We start from the raw sequence: 19,078 nt of genomic DNA, 5'->3' as shown, positions 1-19,078 counted from the left end.
GAGGAAATGACAACCAACTCCAGTAGTTTTGCCTTGGAAGTCCTATGGACAGAGGAGCCTGGTGGACTACAGCCCATGGGGTTGCAGAACAGTTGGACATGACTTAACAACTAAACAACAATAGCAGTTTGGCTTATAACTGCTGGCTAGAATTGGTCTGAAGATTAAGGTGTTTACTGGACAGGGTCATTAAATGACTCAATTGTAAATATCTTAGCTTGATAACTAATATCTAGTCTTCCCTTAGCTTGACTTATTCCTAGCTGCTTTCCAGTATTTAACCACCTTGTTGCAAGCTGTTTCTTTTAGGATGTCCTTCATAAATTATTACACTTTACTTTGTAGTTTTGGTCATTTTTACCTCCCATTTCTATGCCAGAATTTCTGTACCAGAAATTTAATTGCTAAAAGATACCAAATAGATTATGTAAATTATCAAACAGATTAGGATACAAAAGAGAGGAAGGGGAGGGCACACGGTGCCTTTCTCTAAAAGAAACCAATGCTGCTCAGTTTTAATCTGGTTGCTGTGTGGGTATGCGTGTATTCTGTTTTGCTATATCTTTTAATATTTAAAGAAAAGCTAAAAGCCTAAATAAACAAAACTTTTTAATTTTCAAAGCATTGAACGTGAAAACAAATCTGAAGGTTTTACAGACTTATGTGGGGTCAGTTCGACTAGTCGCATCTGACTCTTTGCGACCCCATGGACTGCAGCATGCCAGGCTTCCCTGTCCATCGCCGACTCCAGAGTCCACTCAAACCCATGTCCATTGAGTCAGTGATGCCATCCAACCTTCTCATCCTCTGTTCCTCCCCTTCTCCTGCCTTCAGTCTTTCCCAGCATCAGCATCTTTTTCAATGAGTCGGTTCTTCACATCAGGTGGCCAAAGTATTGGAGTTTCAACTTCAGCATCTGTCCTTCCAATGAATATTCAGGACTGATTTCCTTTAGGATGGACTGGTTGGATCTCCTTGCAATCTAAGGGACTGTCAGGAGTCTTCTCCAACACCACAGTTCAAAAGTGTCAATTCTTCGGTGCTCAGCTTTCTTTATAGTTCAACTCTCACATCCATACATGACCACTGGAAAAACCATAGCTTTGACTAGACAGACTTTTGTTGGCAAAGTAATGTCTCTGCTTCTTAATATGCTGTCTAGGTTGGTCTAGAAAAGGTAGAGGAACCAGAGATCAAATTGCCAACATCCGCTGGATCATCAAAAAAGCAAGAGAGTTTCAGAAAAACATCTTTTTCTGCTTTATTGACTATGCCAAAACCTTTGACTGTGTGGATCACAATAAACTGTCGAAAATTCTGAAAGAGATGGGCATACCAGACCACCTGACCTGCCTCTTGAGAAACCTGTATGTGGGTCTGGAAGCAACAGTTAGAACTGGACATGGAACAACAGACTGGTTCCAAATAGGAAAAGGAGTACATCAAGGCTGTATATTGTCACCCTGCTTATTTAACTTATATGCAGAGTACATCATGAGAAACGCTGGGCTGGAGGAAGCACAAGCTGGAATCAAGATTGCCGGGAGAAATATCAGTAACCTCAGATATGCAGATGACACCATCCTTATGGCAGAAAGTGAAGAAGAATTAAAGAGCCTCTTGATGAAAGTGAAAGAGGAGAGTGAAAAAGTTGGCTTAAAGCTCAACATTGAGAAAACTAAGATCATGGCATCTGGTCCCATCACTTCATGGGAAATAGATGGGGAAACAGTGGCTGATTATTTTTCTGGGCTCCAAAATCACTGCAGATGGTGATTGCAGCCATGAAATTGAAAGACACTTACTCATTGGAAGGCAAGTTATGACCAACCTAGACAGCATGTTGAAAAGCAGAGACATTACTTTGTCAGCAAAGGTCCGTCTAGTCAAGGCTATGGTTTTTCCAGTGGTCATGTATGGATGTGAGAGTTGGACTATAAAGAAAGCTGAGCACCGAAGAATTAATGCTTTTGAACTGTGGTGTTGGAGAAGACTCTTGAGAGTCCCTTGGACTGCAAGGAGATCCAACCAGTCCATCCTAAAGGAAATCCATCCTGGGTGTTCATTGGAAGGACTGATGCTGAAGTTGAAACTCCAGTACTTTGGCCACCTGATGCAAAGAGCTGACTCATTTGAAAAGACCCTGATGCTGGGAAAGACTGAGGGCAGGAGGAGAAGGAGACAACAGAGGATGAGAAGGTTGGATGGCATCACCAACTCAATGGACATGGGTTTGGGTGAACTCCGGGAGTTGGTGATGGACAGGGAGGCCTCGGGTGCTGCGGTTCATGGGGTTTCAAAGAGTCAGACACAACTGAGCGACTGAACTGAACTAGGTTGGGGTCATGGCTTTTCTTCGAAGGAGCAAGCATCTTTTAATTTCATGGCTGAAGTCACCATCTACAGTGATTTTAGAGCACAAGAAAATAAAGTCTCTGTTACCATCGTTTCCCCATCTATTTTCCATGAAGTGATGGGACCAGATGCCATGATCTTAGTTTTTTGAATATTGAGTTTTAAGCCAGCTTTTTCACTCTCCTCTTTCACTTTCATCAGGAGGCACTTCACTTTCTGAAAGTTTCTCTTCACTTTCTGCCATAAGAGTGGTGTTACCTGCGTATATGAGGTTATTGATACTTCTGGCAGTCTTGATTCCAGCTTGTGCTTCTTCCAGTCTGGCATTTCGCATGGTGTATTCTGCATATGTTAAATAAGCAGGGTGACAGTATACAGCCTTGACATATTCCTTTACCAGTTTTGAACCAGTCCATTGTTCCATGTCTAGTTTTAACTGTTGCTTTTTGATCTGCATACAAATTTCTCAAGAGACAGATCAGGTGGCCTGGTATTCCAATCTCTTGAAGAATTTTCGACAGTTTATTGTGATCCACACAGTCAAAGGTTTTAGAGTTGTCCATGAAGCTGAAGTAGATGTTCCTCTTGAATTCTCTTGCTTTTTCATTGACCCAATAGATGTTGGCAATTTGATCTCTGGTTCTTCTGCCTTTTCTAAATCTGACTTGAACATCTATTTGGTAGTTCTTGGTTCGTGTACTGTTTAAGCCTTGCTTGGAGAATTTTGAGCATTACTTTCCTAATGTGTGAAATGAGTGCAGTTGTGCAGTAGTGTGAACATTCTTTGGCATTGCCTTTCTTTGGGATTGAAATGAGAACTGACATTTGCCAGTCCTGTGGCCACTGCTGAGTTTTCCACATTTTGTTGGTGTATTTAACAGCATCATCTTTTAGGATTTGAAATAGCTCAGCTGGAATTCCATCACCTCCACAAATACTTTACAGTGAGATTATTACAGGAACGTTTAGTATCTTTTCTGAGATTGTGATTCCCTTTACCTTTTTCTTTAACATAGATTATGGCAGTTAACAAGTGGATATTATTTGGAATTAGGTAACTGGATATGAAATCGGTTGGGTTAGGTGCTGATTTTATGACTTGGAGCACATTTTTTTCTCATCTGTACAATTGGGGTATTTCTTAAAAATGAACATAAATAATATAGTCCTAGAATTACATTACAGATTAAAACTTTCTAGCTCTTTTTTCCCCCCTCCTATCTTTCGTTCACTTTGCATCCTCTGTTTTCTGCATGTGAATTCTTGAGGATCGCTCAAGGCTTTCTCACTTCCTAAGCCTAAGTTAGAGTCCCTTGTTTCATGCCTTCCTAGTTGTAATTACTTCTTTTAGAGTCACTACAGCTTTAAGCTCCTTGATAGCTGTACTCTGTACTGTGGCGTTAGCACCTGCCTTGGTGCCTTTCTTCTTTTTAATTTCCCATACTAAAATTCACTAGTTAAATTTTTAAAAAATTATTTTGAAAATAAGTCACATAGTGGTTTCTTATATAGAATAAAAAGTTGAGCCACACTTAATTCTGTATTTAGAACCCAAAGTTCTTAAGCCAGGTTATTTAAATAACTGTCAGGAATGATTGTGTAAAATCAAGAAAGTGAAGGACATTGAAAGTGATTGGGTGAGTTTCCTTAGACTGTTCATTTTCTTTAGCCAATAGGAAGCTGGAAGTTTATTTCTTTAAAGAAAAAACAAACAAACATCATTTAGGTATCTTACTTTCCTTCCTTCTCACTGTTTAAAACTGTCGTTTGAAATTCAACTAAGTAAAACAGGTCAGGGTTAATCCTTTCATTTGGTTTAATAACTAAGGTGACTATTTGTCCATATCAGTAATTTCTTTATTTTACACTGTGTAAATATTGAAAGTTTGTAAATGATACTTCTGTTAATGGTCACAAAGTACTTCCAACATACAGATGTTGAAAGTTTTGGTATATGAGCATATATTACAGGGAGAACCTCCCCAATGTGTTTTATGTTTTTAAGGCAAGCACTACTAAAGATACATCTGATTTGTAAATTCATGCCAGTTTGATGGAAAATTTCTTTGAAAGTTGGTTTTGAATTAGAGGACATAAATACTAAATACTGAGGATGTTTTGTTTTCTTACAGGGAATGGTTCCATTTGTATTTGTTGGCACTAAAGAAAGCATTGGAAATGTGCAAGTGCTTTTAGAGTATCATATTGCTTATCTAAAGGTTTGTACAGTGTTCATATTTATATCATGTTCCTTCACACATTAAACTTTAATTTTATATTAGTATTTGTAGTAAATTTTTAAATCTTTATTTTTGTTAATTCAGTTTCATATTTCCCTTTCTGTGTGAAAATATTAAAAGGTCCTTTGCCGTAGTAAAATGATTGGCCTCATGTACATTTTTCTTTTTTCCTCTGAACGTTTATATTTCTTTCCTTCTGTTTAAGACATGGCCACTCTTAACGTTGTTGCCGATAGGAGATAGAACCGGGAATGATGTGGGCTTTCTTGGTTACTGATGCTCATCTGTAAACATTCCCTTGAAGGAGATGAGTCCAATGTCTTTTTTATATTGTATACTTGTAGCCCTTAGCAGAGTTGGCACGTGATGGTTACTGGTACTCCCTGAATCACATGAACTACCTCCATATATATCATTTGATAACTCTTAACCATTGTTTTTTACTCCTATCTGGGTTAATAAAGAGAAAAGGTTTTGGAAAAGAAATACCCTAAAATTATTATAAGTTGGAATTGTCATTTTCTAGTCTCTTTATTCCTGCTGTGTTTTTGTTGTTTATGGTACTTCGACTGCTGTCTCTAGTTGTGTTTTCCTTTTAGTCACTGAGATAATTGTTTTGTTAATATTTTCAAAGCACCCTTGATTAAGTCATTCCTTTCTTTGAAAAATTTGTCTTTCCAGTACTCTACTGCTTTTTAGCCAAGAGCTTTCTCTAGACACCTTACCTTCACATCCTGTAATGACCTCAGTCTCTGAATGACCAAGTCTACCAGTTCAGCTAGGCCACAACTCAGTTGTCACTATTTTGATAGGAAAGTAGTTTATTAGTAATACCTGTCATAGGTGGTACTTTACCTCATTTAGCAGAGTTTGATACTCCTTGAAGACTAGGTCTGATAATTAGCTATTAAAGTAGGGTATTTCAGCAGTTGTCTGTTAACCATCCCCTAGGTTATTCTAATACTTATCTGTAAACATTGCCCTGAAGGAGAAGAGTCCTTGTCTTTTCTATATTGTATACCTGTAGCACTTAGCATGGTTGGCACATGATGCTAAGGCATTTAGTAAATGCTTGGTGAATTGACCTTGTAAATTATGTTCACTAGGAATACAGTCTACATTGCCAAATAACTGCCCAAGATCACAGCTGCTTTCAGTGGTAGGACAAGAGTATAGCTCAACTCTAGGCTTTAGGAAGACAAAGAAATACATGTAAGATTTATCCTTTTTCATTTTCATTATAGGAAGTAGAACAGCTAAGAATGGAACGACTACAGATTGATGAACAACTTCGACAGATTGGTATGGGTTTCAGACCTTCTTCCACCAGAGGGCCTGAAAAAGAGAAAGGATATGCCACTGATGAAAGTACCGTCTCTTCTGTACAAGGTTCTAGGTCTTATAGTGGAAGAGGCAGAGGTCGTCGGGGCCCTAATTACACCTCCGGTTATGGTAAAAAAATTGTTTTCTTTTTGGTAGTAGTTGTAGTTTAGGTGCTTCAAAACATTTTGGTTATTATTGTTCAGTTCATCACTTTGTCTTGGTTTTGAGGATAGGAGATAGTTCTGAGGTACATGTTTTAATAGTAGTGACTGTATTTTATATTAATGACTGTACAAGATTTGTAGTGTTCAAGTAGCTGTGTAATGAAACACGTTTTTGTTAAGTTTATAGCTCATGACCATTTTTATTCTAAATATTTAAATATATATACAACTGGTTTTCTCAGATAGTTTCCTTGTACAATCATATACATTTTCCAATAAAAACCTAGTGATAGTGGTGATACTACTAGGATTTACCTTTTGTTTATCTTTTAGGAAAAGTAAAAGTAAAAAATACACTAGTCACTGTGCTATATTTACATATAGCAAATCTGTACTAGTTTTTAAAATACACTATATTGGTTCAGTTGGCAGTTTGAATAGTAATATCTCACATCTGCAATTATTTTGTGAAATACAGGATTTCAATGATATGAGGGCTTTAAAAGTTAGAACTTAATTAACATAAACGAACATTTTTCTAAGGTACATTTCACTTTGAAGATGGGACTTAACCCATGTAGGAAGGGGCCTGTGGATGGTGATGGTCAACAATTCTCTAATCCTAAATTTCTTACTTCTTCTTCAGCTTTGGAGTTGTTCCATTTTTCTACATTTGGACTTGGATCTTAGCAGTGACCTGATTTTTCTGTTCCCTTCTCTCTCCTCTGCTCTCCTCTCTACTCCCCTATGTTCATCCAAACTGCTTTGGGAAAATATTTCATAAGCCTTTTCCAGAATAGAAGGCATTTAGGGAAAATAAAAATACATGAAAGCTTATAGTGTACAGATTCCACATCCATATTTCATGTCTGAAGGATCATCTAATGATGTCAGAGTCAGTTTGGTACTATATTTCATTTGTTGTAGAGTTGAATGGTAATTTCCCTCTCCTACTTTTTCATTATTTTAAAGTTAACCCTGTATTGAAACCTGAAAAGAAGAATTCCAGTTAATGTGTTATGTGAAGGATTGAGAATTGCGGTCCTGAAAACACATTTAATACAAAAGACAGTAATTAAATAGAGAAAAGTACATACTGAATGATTTTAGAGGTACAAATTACTATTGCAAATAATCAGATTTGGTTTTTTGGTTGATGAATTCATCCAAGAATTTTATAAGCTTCTGGAAAGTCAGCTTATTGATGAGAGGTCCCTCTTTGGCAAAATGCTTTTGTTGACAGTAGATAATAAATTTAAATGAGAAGGTAGAGGAATAACATTTGGATTGAAGAACGCTATGCAAATTGTTCAGTAGATGGCACTCTTACTTCTGAGTCTTTTCAAACTAAACATTGTATTTTCTGAAATAGCTGTTGAACTTAAATGGGCTCCAGAGAAATAAAAATTATTTGAATTTGGTTATAGATGTTCTTGTCTACTTAATGGCAGAAGATTTTTTAGGTGAGGAATATATATATAATCTATATAAGGAACATTTTCTGAATTTAACATCTCTGAACTTATAACGTGTTTTACAATGGATGTTGTCTTAGAACTGTAATTGGCAGGATTTTCTTAAGTGGCATAAAAAATATTGTGACTACAATGGATGGCATAGCAGATTTGATAAAATGTGGTACTTTAGCTATTAAGTTCAGCATACATGTTCATTTAAAAGAATGTGAACCATCTTCATAAGGTGATTTTAGAAGTTTTAGGGAAATCTGATTTAAAATTCTGTAGAAAACAATTTTTATTTGTTGGAGCCATTACAAATGGGATTGGTTTTATGGATCATTATTTCTTGTAGCCCCGTCCATAATTTCTGGATTTATGAACTAATATTTTACAAAATTGAGATTGGAATGATTGTGATAACTTCAACAGAGCATTAGTTTTCTGTTGATTATACAGCAAATTAAAAATTCAAAGCCTTTAACAGTACTATTGTACGGTTCTGTAGGTCAGAAATCTGACATTAATGTCACTGGGCTGAAATCTAAGTGTTGGCATGTCTGTATTCCCTTTGGTAGGCTCTAGTAAAAAATCTGTTTCCTTGATACTTCCAGCTTCTAGAGACAACCTCTATTCCTCTGCTTAGGTCCTCCTTCAAGCTCCATCTTAAAAAGCCAGTAATTACAGGTAGATGGGATTTCCTGGTGGCTCAGTGGTGAAGAATTCTCCTGCCAGTGCAGGAGACATGGGTTCAATCCCCGGTGAGAAAGGTCCCCTGGAGAAGGAAATGGCGACCCACTCCAGTGTTCTTGCCTAGGAAATCCCAAGGACAGAGGAGCCTGGTGGGCTACAGTCCATGAGGTCACAAAAGAACCGGACTTGACTTAACGACTCAACAACAACAGATTATAGAGAGTCCTTATTCAGCCACCTCTCTGGTTCTCCATAGTTGAGAATGGTCCTCTATTTTTTAAATATTCATGTGATTAAATTGGCCTCACCTGAATAGTCTAGCATAATCCCCAAACCTATTTCCTTAACCTTAATTTTATTTGCAAAGTTCCTTTTGCCATCTCAGAAATGTTTAATATGAAGAAAATGGAGAATTTACCAGTTCATTAGCCTTTTTTTTGTTTTTTGACATTAATAGTTGTCTTTATCTCCTGAAGTCTATTTATGATTTTAGATACCTTCTATAAGTATCTTGAATGCTAGATTTAAATTAAAACTATGAGAATTTTTTTGCTCATGATACTGAGTTAAATACTACACTGTATTTTTAAAGATAATCTGATAGGATCTTTTGTTAAAACCTTTTAAAACGAGATACTCATCTAACCTCAAAATTTGGTAATGTTTTCAGGCAGGGTATGTAGGTTTGTAAATAAATTCAACAAAAATTTTTATAATTCCCAAGACTTTATTGTTTGTTTTGTTTTAAACTACTCATGAAATGATACATTACCCTTATTCCACCAAACCATGGCATCAGTTAACAAATTCTTTCTTATCCTTTGGAAAAAATAAGTGTTTTGATTCATTTTCTAGTATGAGACTCATCTTAGCAAAGATGCAAATGTCAGTACTAGAAACTTGCTACATTTTTCTTAATCCATTCATTACTAGCTACATCTATATGGTATATGGAGAAAAAAGACAGATAGAAGAGTCCTCTTTAAAGGAGAAAGGAAGTTGGTAGGCTTTGTTCAACTTTATGTTTTATTCCTTGAAGAGCTCTTGTATTTTACTTTTATCATTAAATGACTATGGAGTTAATATGGGGTATTTTTAGTTTATCTTGAAATCATTCTTATTTGCGAGTTTAGCATAGGAACTTCATAATTATGCGGTAAATTAATTTATCAGGAGAAAATTGTTATGTGCATTGCTAGGCTTCCGTGGGCATTTAGAGGTACAAGAGAGCTCCCCTTTACTGTAAACCAATATGGAAGTAAATCCACATTGTAAAAAGAAAACAACACATGGCAATACTTTATTAATTTTACATTAATTTTAAGGAAATGAGGGGAGATGTCTGTTTTCAGTTAAATTGGTCTGAAGCTACAGACATTGAACTGGGCTTTTAATTTTAAGGAGATAGATTTGCACATATAGTTTCCCACATTATCAGAAAGTAGTTTTCCTGGGAAACCTTTTGTAAGCTGAAATGGCATAAAGTGAAGAAGCAATTACTTTAGGACACATCTTGCTAATAGATGCAGGAAATAAAGCCCAGATGCTCACCAGTACGGTTCAAAGATCTGTTGGCTTGATGCTGAGATGCTGAGTTTAGTTCCTGAGGCGGGAGCTGGGGGTGCTGCTCTCCCTGCTTGCTGTGCTTCTGCCTCTTTTAATTGCAGCGGTTTGCTGCAAAGCGAATACTGAAGGCTGTTTTCTCTTCGTGCCCTTTTTAGTGAAAATCCTCTTTGGATTTCTTTTGGTTTGTGAAAACAGATACTAGTGTAAGTCTTTTGTAAAAGCTAAGTGGTGTAAAATGAACTTTTGAAAAGCATAGGATAGCTCTATGATGAAAGGATGAAAAAGTGCCATCCCAGACCTAATAGAGAAGTGGAAATGAGTATGTTAGTGATTGGGTCATATAAATCTGACACAGAAATAGTGATTTTATATGATATTGTAGGCTTTTATAGAATCTTTGTGGTGTTTTCATTTTTAAAAAATATTAAATTCAGTCATTGGGATGTTAGAAATAGTCTGTAGTTAACTTTCAAAGTTATGCTGAATTTTTGTCTCACTAGTAATGGCTTCATCTCTTATTGTCAGGTTGAAGTTATCCTTTTCCAGAGCAACCTAAAATTTGTTCAGAGATTTGAAATATTGTATTGTTCTAACTTAAGGCACTATTGTGCAAAAGGTAAATTTTATGTACAGCCACTAAAACTGCACTCCCAGTTTATGAGACAATCAATTGTAAGAAATAGCCTGATTTCAGAGATGTTAAATGTGGGGGAAAAAAGTGTTCCTTAAAATCAAGTGATAGAATAGAATACACTATACAATTGTTACTCATTTTTATAAATATCATTAAATTGGCTTTTAAATACTTGGATAGTGGTTATTTTTTTATTATACTGGCAATTTGTTAAAGACATAAAAGTGGGCAAAATTTTTAAAAAATATTTTCCATATTAAATGCATTTTCATATATTAGTGTTATTTAAACAATGATTTGCAAGAAATTCTTTGAAACATTTCACTCCTTTCTTAAAATAGAAATATAGTAGGCTTATGTTCTCTTCTTTCCCAAGGTACAAACTCTGAGCTGTCTAACCCATCTGAAACTGAATCTGAGCGTAAAGACGAGCTGAGTGATTGGTCACTGGCTGGAGAAGATGACCGAGAGAGTCGGCATCAGCGTGACAGCAGGAGACGCCCAGGAGGAAGAGGCAGAAGTGTTTCAGGGGGTCGAGGTCGTGGTGGACCACGTGGTGGCAAATCTTCCATCAGTTCTGGTAGTCTTTTATATACTCTGTCAGAATCTTTTCTTCGTAAACAGTATAATTTTGTAAAAGTTAATCCATTTCCCAGGACCCCCGCACCCCGTTTTTGGAAGTTTCTCTTTTTGCTTAACTGTCTCAGGAAAACAGTAGAATATATACACACACACACACACACACATATATATATATATATATATGCGTGCGCACACACACACAACAACATCATAAGGAAAAGCACTATAGAGTGTCTCTCAGTGAAAGTTTAGCCAGAATATTCAGGTCAGAGTAATTTTAGTTGGAGCTGACTTCTCTGCTTCATTGGTCAGATGTTCAGACTTTGGACGATTAGGTAATTAGAATTTTTTTTTCCCCTCTAGAATTTCTTGGGTTATATATTTCTGTTTGCCAGAGAGACCCAGATAATTCTAATGTATAGAGAAATCTGCTGCTAAGTCACTTCAGTCGTGTACGACTCTGTGCGACCCCATAGACGTCAGCCCACCAGGCTCCCCCGTCTCTGGGATTCTCCAGACAAGAACACTGGAGTGGGTTGCCATTTCCTTCTCCAGTGAGCGAAAGTGAAGTCGCTTAGTCGTGTCCAACTCTTAGCGACCCCATGGACTGCAGCCTACCAGGCTCCTCCAGCCACGGGATTTTCCAGGCAAGAGTACTGGAGTGGGGTGCCATTGCCTTCTCCATAGAGAAATCTAAATACCTTTGTATACAACTGAAGAGCATTTATTGCTACTCCACCACTTTGGAACAGGGAAAAACTGTGAAATCACCTTCTTTAAAAATCTTTTATTGTTTGAGGAATTCACCTGTAAAGAGGAGTGTCTAGAAGACTGAGATTTGAGATATAAGAAACCTTTTACTCATTGTCTTTTTGAAAATTTAAATGCTGTAACTTAAGTGGTGGTGTAGGAGTTGACAGAATGTTCTTGCTTAGCATAATGGGCTGGGGAAAGACTATCAGGGATATAACCATAACAATTATTGTATGGCATTTGTAGGAAAACCACTGTTATAATCAAATCACATTTTTCGAAGAACCTTTAAAAAAGTACTCTCTAGTTCTAGTGATAATCTTCAAGTCCTAAGTTTATTTTATAGACTTTGAGGGAAATAGTTTTTATATTTTAGAACATTGCTCACTGTTAACCAAGGTTTAACATTACAGTTTGCTGAATTTGAAAGTAAATGTACTTTACATAGTGTTTATGATTAATGGATAAACTTAGTGTCTTTTGCAAAGATGCTAGCTTGCTAGCTGTTACCAAAGGAAACTTAGGAAAAATCGTGATTAGGTGAATTTCTTCTATAATTTGATTGCTGGAAGCAATAATGCACATAGGTAAGATGGGTATTTTTTTCCCCTATAAATTATGTCTTACAAACCTTTCCTTTCCCACTCTTACCCTACCATATCCCACCTATACTTTTTCTTTCTGGAGATGGGAGTACTAGTCAGCATTCATTCCCACATTTTCCTATAACCAGTTAGAATTTCAAACTTTTTAGTTTGCCTTTTTTTGTGTAGACTTCTTTTGCTTGCTTCAGTTTGTAATAATAGATTTCTGTTCTGTCATAGAGTGCAGGTGTTGAGTATTATTTGGAAGTATATTAGCTGAATATTTGTTTTCATTTTTATTTCTTTAGCCTCTGTACAGAATTAGCTAGGAATGTGAATGTAAAAAGTAATATGTAATAGTATACTAGTTCCTAATGTTTTTAAGACAAGTCCAAGAGAAATGGTAGAAAGCCAAGGTGTTCACTCATCTTGTTTTAATTTTTCATCATCATTTAAAGTTTTTCCATATTTGTTATCTTTCAGGTAAAATAGTGATACAGAAAACATTTTGTCTGAAGACAGAGGATGTATTTTTATTGGGGGAAAATTGAAGTTTATTATTAATTGATATAGTTCAATATAGGTCAAAACATTTCTAATAACTGCAGCTCTCTTAAACAAATATTTCTTGCCTCTGACATGCATTTAGTGCTCAAAGATCCAGACAGCAATCCATACAGCTTACTTGATAATACAGAATCAGATCAGACTGCAGACACTGATGCCAGCGAATCTCATCACAGTACTAACCGTCGTAGGCGGTCTCGTAGACGAAGGACTGATGAAGATGCTGTTCTGATGGATGGGATGACTGAATCCGATACAGCTTCAGTTAATGAAAATGGGCTAGGTATGTAAGCATTTAGGGAAAAGATATATATTACGGTATACTATTGTTAATATATGATGCCTTTAAAAAAAATCAAACATATGCAATTCACAAATTGAATTTTTCCTAGTGTTTAAGTAGGTAGATGGCTTTGTGTCTGTCTTAAATGTCTAGTTTTCAGATTTGTATAGCCAGACTGTTTGAAACTGGGAGGGTTTATTAAAGTGCCCTTTAATGCCATTAAAACAATACAGATATTCAAACTGCGGGGCACTTAATACTCTCAATCTTCTAAGCCAAAATTGGGCTTTCATCTTGCCTCTTTAAGTATTATTATAAATGACACTAATGAAGTGTGTATACTTTGCAGGCATTGATTTCCAAAGCACTAAAATGTGATTAACTTTGGTAAAAACTAAACTCTGTTGGAGAGGAAAATTTTATTCCTGAATGATAAATTAAGTCTTAGAGTTTGTTTAATCAAGAGTTAAAAACCCTCTTAATTTCTGGATGATGATTCCATCTGTTAATCTAGTAGGAATGTTTAAAACCCCAAAAGTATTTTTCCTGTGAATAGCATGTATTGTTTTATCTTTCCTGTTTAATTAAAAGGTTCTTTCCCCTTAAATCTTTGAAGGCAAGAATTTTTTTTTTTTTTTGCTTTGTTTTTTGCATTGTTTTTGTCAGAATAGTTTCATGGTGAACTTTGCAATTACAGATGATAGTGAAAAAAAACCCCAGCGACGCAATCGTAGCCGCAGGCGTCGTTTCAGGGGTCAGGCAGAAGATAGACAGCCAGGTAACTTGAGTGGACCTGTTGACAACACCAGGTCATAAGCATGAAAAAAAAATGTCATGTGTCTGCTTTCTAAATATATTATACTTACATGTACACATGTGTGTATATACATTCAAGATGTGCATTGCATAAATTGTTTTCTCAACTAATAAGACTACTATTAAGAAAATGCATTCTTCCTTCACACCGTAATGTAACCTGTCTAATTGAACTAATGTTGTGTCTCAATTTTTTTACATGAAAATACTGTTGAAAAGACCATTATTTTGTCCACTTGGCAGATTCTGCACACTTGAGTTGGGACCTGCTATCCCAGGGACTGTGTTGTAGCTTGTGATTTTGGATGATTGGCAAAACTGGACAGCTTTTGCATGGTGCCTGCTACTATATCTGGATTCAGCACCTCATTTTTGTGGGGGTTCTAGTACCCACAGTTTAAAAAATATAAATGAGAAAAATACTTGAAAGTGTCTTTTTCCTAATAAGAGGAATGCATGTTATGTTTTTGTTTATTGTAGTGTGATGCCTTTTCCCTTACACTTACTAACTATTCAAATTAATAGTACTTACTTAGTTTTAGAATGTTAATTTAAGTAGATAAAATTTTTAGTAACTTAAAAGAAACTTGTTTGCTGTGTCTATACTATCTGGAACTTAATTCCATTTCTTGTGTACAGAGAATCACATGTATATTCACAGTGGAGAAATTGTGTGCACCAGAAATAAATCCCTTTTGTTAAACTAATCAATTTTGCATTCTTTCCAAAGCAAATTCTTGTGTTTTTCCCCAAATAAAGAATATAAATTCTAGTATCTTTACTTAGTATTTTAAATTTAGTGGTTGTCGAGACGTGTGAGAAAACTGATTAAGGGGATTAATTCCCATTCTTAGGGGGAAAAAAAGTTCCTGTTTAAATTTAGTTGTAAATTTAAAAGAAATTAAATACTGTCACAATAGGTTTTGAGGAAATGTTTCTTATTTTTTTATCTTCTTTTCTCTCTCTTTAGTGTTAGAAATATCTTTGGGATGAAGAGATTATATTTAGTTTGTGTTTTTGAAGCTGGCATAGCAGTGAATACCAGTTTCTGGCCATACTTTATAAATAAGGAAATTTAAGTTACTAGTATGGGCTTGAGATAGGATAAATTAAAACATAATTTAGTAACTAGGTGGATGGTGGTTCACTACTAAGTCAAAGGACATAAAGGGAATAATATAAAAGGCTTTGATAAAGAAGAGGAAGAGATTTCTGCATGGTATTAATCAAAACTTGAGTAATTGGAGTTCTAAATAACTTGACAATGATTTGTGTTCTCTACTGCATTTATTCCTGTTTTTACTCTGTTCTTTGGAAGTACTGATTTCCTCTTTAGAACTCATTGCCTTTCTCGGCCTGCCCCCAGCACACACACACATACACACCCACCCACCCACACACCCAGAAGATAGGATAGGTGAAACAAACACATCATTTTCTCCTTTCACTCTGGCAGCAGTTCTAGGAAGGAAGCGTCTATCTAAAAGTTAATGTCAGCATTCTCTGAAATAAACAGTTATTTAATTTGTTCATATTTGCTTAAAATTTCTTGTTGCCTTTAGTATTAATTAAGCAGTGAGTATTTACTATACTTAGCAAAGTGCAGCAGTGTACTGGTGTACAATTAATTAATTTTGGATCCCTTAGAGGAAATTCTGGAGTCCAAATTACGCCACACAAATTGCCTCAATTTTTTTTCCTAGATAATAAGTGCTTATCTGTTTTGAACTTTTAAGTGGCTTGCATTATGAGGACTAAAAACAGACTATTATCTGGCTATAGACAGGTTTTTCTCTGGATCAACTGAGGTTATTTTTAATTTTACCTCTGTTTGGTGGAGGATGGGCACTGGTTTTTACCTTTCCAGCTAAGTGCCTGTTAATTGATAAACTGTATCAAAGTTCTATGTCTGCATAGTGGGCGAATGGTTCTAAGAATTACCGTAAGTTCAGATTTAGTAGTATGTGCGCCTGTGCATCAAGGTTTCCAGGTAGCTGAGTTCTTCCTGGTGTCACTGAAGGCTGAACCATGGAAACAGAATGAATTCATCATGGTGCTCTCCAAACTATAATACTTCCTAGGATGCTTGTGGTTCCATATATGTAGACATAATAAAGGAGTGGGTTTGATCCCTCTCCCCAGTTTTGGAAACCATTAAATTTATTTATAGATTCATTTACAGTGATTTTAAATGATTTTTAAAGCTCCAAAATGAGCATATTGAGTTTCTTATAGAGGGAAAGGTCTAAGACATGAAACATCTTTTAGTGGTATTTCTAAAGATGTTTATTAGTTCTGAATTAAATTTTTTCCTTGAGATTTAAAAAGATTCATATAATCTATAAATTATTGAATCTTATAAAGATGTTAGCATTTTAATTCATAATTAAGAGAAATGAATTGTAAATACAGTCCAGTCTTATATTAAAATGATTTATTTTATGTAATTTGAACCTGATGGATTAGTTCTCCCATGTATGTAGTGACTTAAGTTTATCGAAGTTTTAATTGTTACATAATTTACTTGCTCCCATAATTTATATCATATTTTACATAATCAGGGATTTTTCTTCATCAGTTTCTGAGAGAAAATAAATTCTCTGAAAGGAAGAGACTTATTATTTTGATATTTCTTCAAATCAGTGAATTCTAAGTTGCAAGTCCTTGGAGAGAGAGTTCTGAGGTTTAAAATGAGGCCAGTCCCAGCAGACCAGAGGTAGTTTGTTGCCATTGGGTTGCTGGCAGGGTGTTAGTTTTGGTTAGTCTTTTCCCTTCTTTTCCCCAATCCCCACCACCATTGCAAATAGGTCAGTCCCTTGAGAGATTAGCAAAACATGAAAAGGGGATAGTTACTGAATTAATGGTGGACATTTTCCACCATGATCATTGTCCACATTTTAAGATGGTGGACAAATCTTTAGTTTGCTTGAATTTTTTCATATTACTCAGAACAGTTTCTAGTGTGAAATATTAAAAAGGAACCATAAAACACACTTGGAAATCTTACTGTGCTTAAAAAAAAAAAAAAACCCCAAAACAGAACTATTAAATAATACCTGAGTAATAAAGTTTTTATATGTTTGATGAAAATTTCATATTGACGCATGCTACACCCCAATTTACCCATTCTCTCCCCCCCCCCCCCATAAGTGCAAACACTATCTGGGCTTAGAATGCGGCATTTCCTATTCTTAGTTGTGGGTTTTTATATCAAACTTATCCCACAACTGTAGACTAACCAGAAGCAAATGGCTGGATTCTTGTGAAAGAGGACTTTAATCTAGGCGTCCTCTGTGTCCAGCTTGAAATATTCTACAGTCAGCACCAAACCACAGGCATATTTTTCAAACTTCATTTTTGGTTGGAGGTGGTACCCATCTTAAGAAAATTTTGAAATTGGGTAACCCACCATTAGTCTATTTTAAAAGTAAAATTACTCTTTATCCATAAATAAACTTTAGAAATATTTTTTCAACACCTGTAATTTTTTTCTCATCTTCAACAGTCACAGTTGCAGATTATATTTCTAGAGCTGAGTCTCAGAGCAGACAAAGAAACCTCCCAAGGGAAACTTTGGCTAAAAACAAGAAAGAAATGGTAAGGAGAATTTAACCTGTAGGTTTTGGCTTTTTTGGTTTTGTTTTTGTTATGGTTTAGTTTTATTTTTACTTCTTAACTTGTATGATCACTTGTTTCCCCAACCAGACCAGTAATATTTTAGTTAAAGACTACTCTTGATTTTGTTTTTGGCCCCAGGTAACTGAAGATATGCATGCTTGAGCCTGAAATACTTTTCAATTAGAATTAGAAATAGCATTTGTAAAAGATACTGGGCATAGAAACTGTTAACCTTAATTTGGGGAGCAATAGGCTGAATAGATCCTCTTCTTAGTGGTAGATAAAGACCTTTGTTTCAATTTTCTGAAATATTTTAAGGGATTTGATATGTAAATTTGAGTTTGCAAAAAAGGTGAGTAAATAGGTGGTGGTTTGCCTTACTTAGGGTATTAACTGTTTATGTCTTTTTATATGGTGAGTTTTCCAGTGGTTAAAATGAAATTAGGTGCAAGTTTTCAATAAACAGGTACAGATTCTTCCTGTGGCTTATGTATTGCTAGCTACTAGAGATAAAGAGTTGAAAGACCCAGAGAGGTGGAATACATTGGGGTTTTTGTTTTTGTTTTTTTTTCCTTTTTTAATTTTAAGAATGTTTTAATTCAGATCATTGTGGTATGTGAAACTAAAATTATTTATTAGCTAATTAATGTTTATGTAGTTATTTTCCTCCTCAGTTATAGATTTTATTTATAAAGAAGTTGAAAAAGTTGTCTCCCTTTGGCAGGCAAAAGATGTGATTGAAGAGCATGGTCCTTCAGAAAAGGCAATAAATGGCCCAACTAGTGCTTCTGGCGATGAAATTTCTAAGCTACAGCGTACTCCAGGAGAAGAAAAGATTAATACCTTAAAAGAAGAAAATACTCAAGACGCAGCAGTCCTGAATGGTGTTTCATAAACTGAAGAAGTTCCTAGTTTACAGTTCTTTTACATTACATTTTACAATAGTGCTTGTACAAGCTTGCCAAAGATAGAATATGGATCGCCAGTCTTTCCATCGCACTTTCAGTTCCTCCATTTGGAATTCAGAAAGGGGAGGGATCCTGAAGAAATCATATGTTAAACATACTTTGACACCTACTGTGTTATATATCATCAGATGTGCCTTGAGAATAGTATATGTAACATTAAAAAAAGTTGCTGGCTATAGGAAATGTTATTTTGTTTTCAAAATATGGCAGAGATGGGGGGAGGTGGGTGGGGTGGGATCCCTAACCTAATATTCTTTATGAAAGCATTAGCTGCTTTTGTTACATTTTTAATAATATGCAACCACTTCTTCACCTGAGGAAAACTAGAATGAAATGCAGTCTAAGATATTTTGCACTGAATTGTAATTTCTTCATTAGTTTTAGTCTGGAAACTGGTCTGTTTTAATGTGTTTTAAAAATGCTGTATTGTAGAGGAAAATCTGCAGACCACTGGAATACATTTGTTAAACACTCA

The 19,078-nt window shown here is 35.5% G+C and overlaps 1 protein-coding gene across 7 annotated transcripts in view; it reads left to right on the top strand.

The window, feature by feature from the left end:
* The window catches only part of FXR1 (FMR1 autosomal homolog 1), a 67,847-nt gene extending 49,068 nt beyond the window's left edge, over positions 1 to 18,779 (top strand). For 2 of the 7 annotated variants that reach the window (XM_043473640.1, XM_043473645.1), the window contains exons 11-17: positions 4,488 to 4,574; positions 5,840 to 6,047; positions 10,809 to 11,012; positions 13,001 to 13,201; positions 13,899 to 13,979; positions 17,523 to 17,614; positions 18,360 to 18,779. In XM_043473640.1, coding sequence (XP_043329575.1) covers positions 4,488 to 4,574; positions 5,840 to 6,047; positions 10,809 to 11,012; positions 13,001 to 13,201; positions 13,899 to 13,979; positions 17,523 to 17,614; positions 18,360 to 18,530 — 1,044 coding nt within the window. In that variant the 3' untranslated portion in view covers positions 18,531 to 18,779. The remainder of the gene's footprint in view (positions 1 to 4,487; positions 4,575 to 5,839; positions 6,048 to 10,808; positions 11,013 to 13,000; positions 13,202 to 13,898; positions 13,980 to 17,522; positions 17,615 to 18,359) is intronic. The other 5 variants (XM_043473642.1, XM_043473643.1, XM_043473641.1 and 2 more) reach the window with 5 other exon arrangements.
* Positions 18,780 to 19,078: the final 299 nt, after the last annotated feature.

The sequence above is a fragment of the Cervus canadensis genome, chromosome 7, assembly GCF_019320065.1.
Source record: "Cervus canadensis isolate Bull #8, Minnesota chromosome 7, ASM1932006v1, whole genome shotgun sequence".
Taxonomy (NCBI): domain Eukaryota; kingdom Metazoa; phylum Chordata; class Mammalia; order Artiodactyla; family Cervidae; genus Cervus; species Cervus canadensis.
Note: the sequence above shows the minus strand (reverse complement) of the source record. Positions and strands in the feature narration are given on the sequence as shown.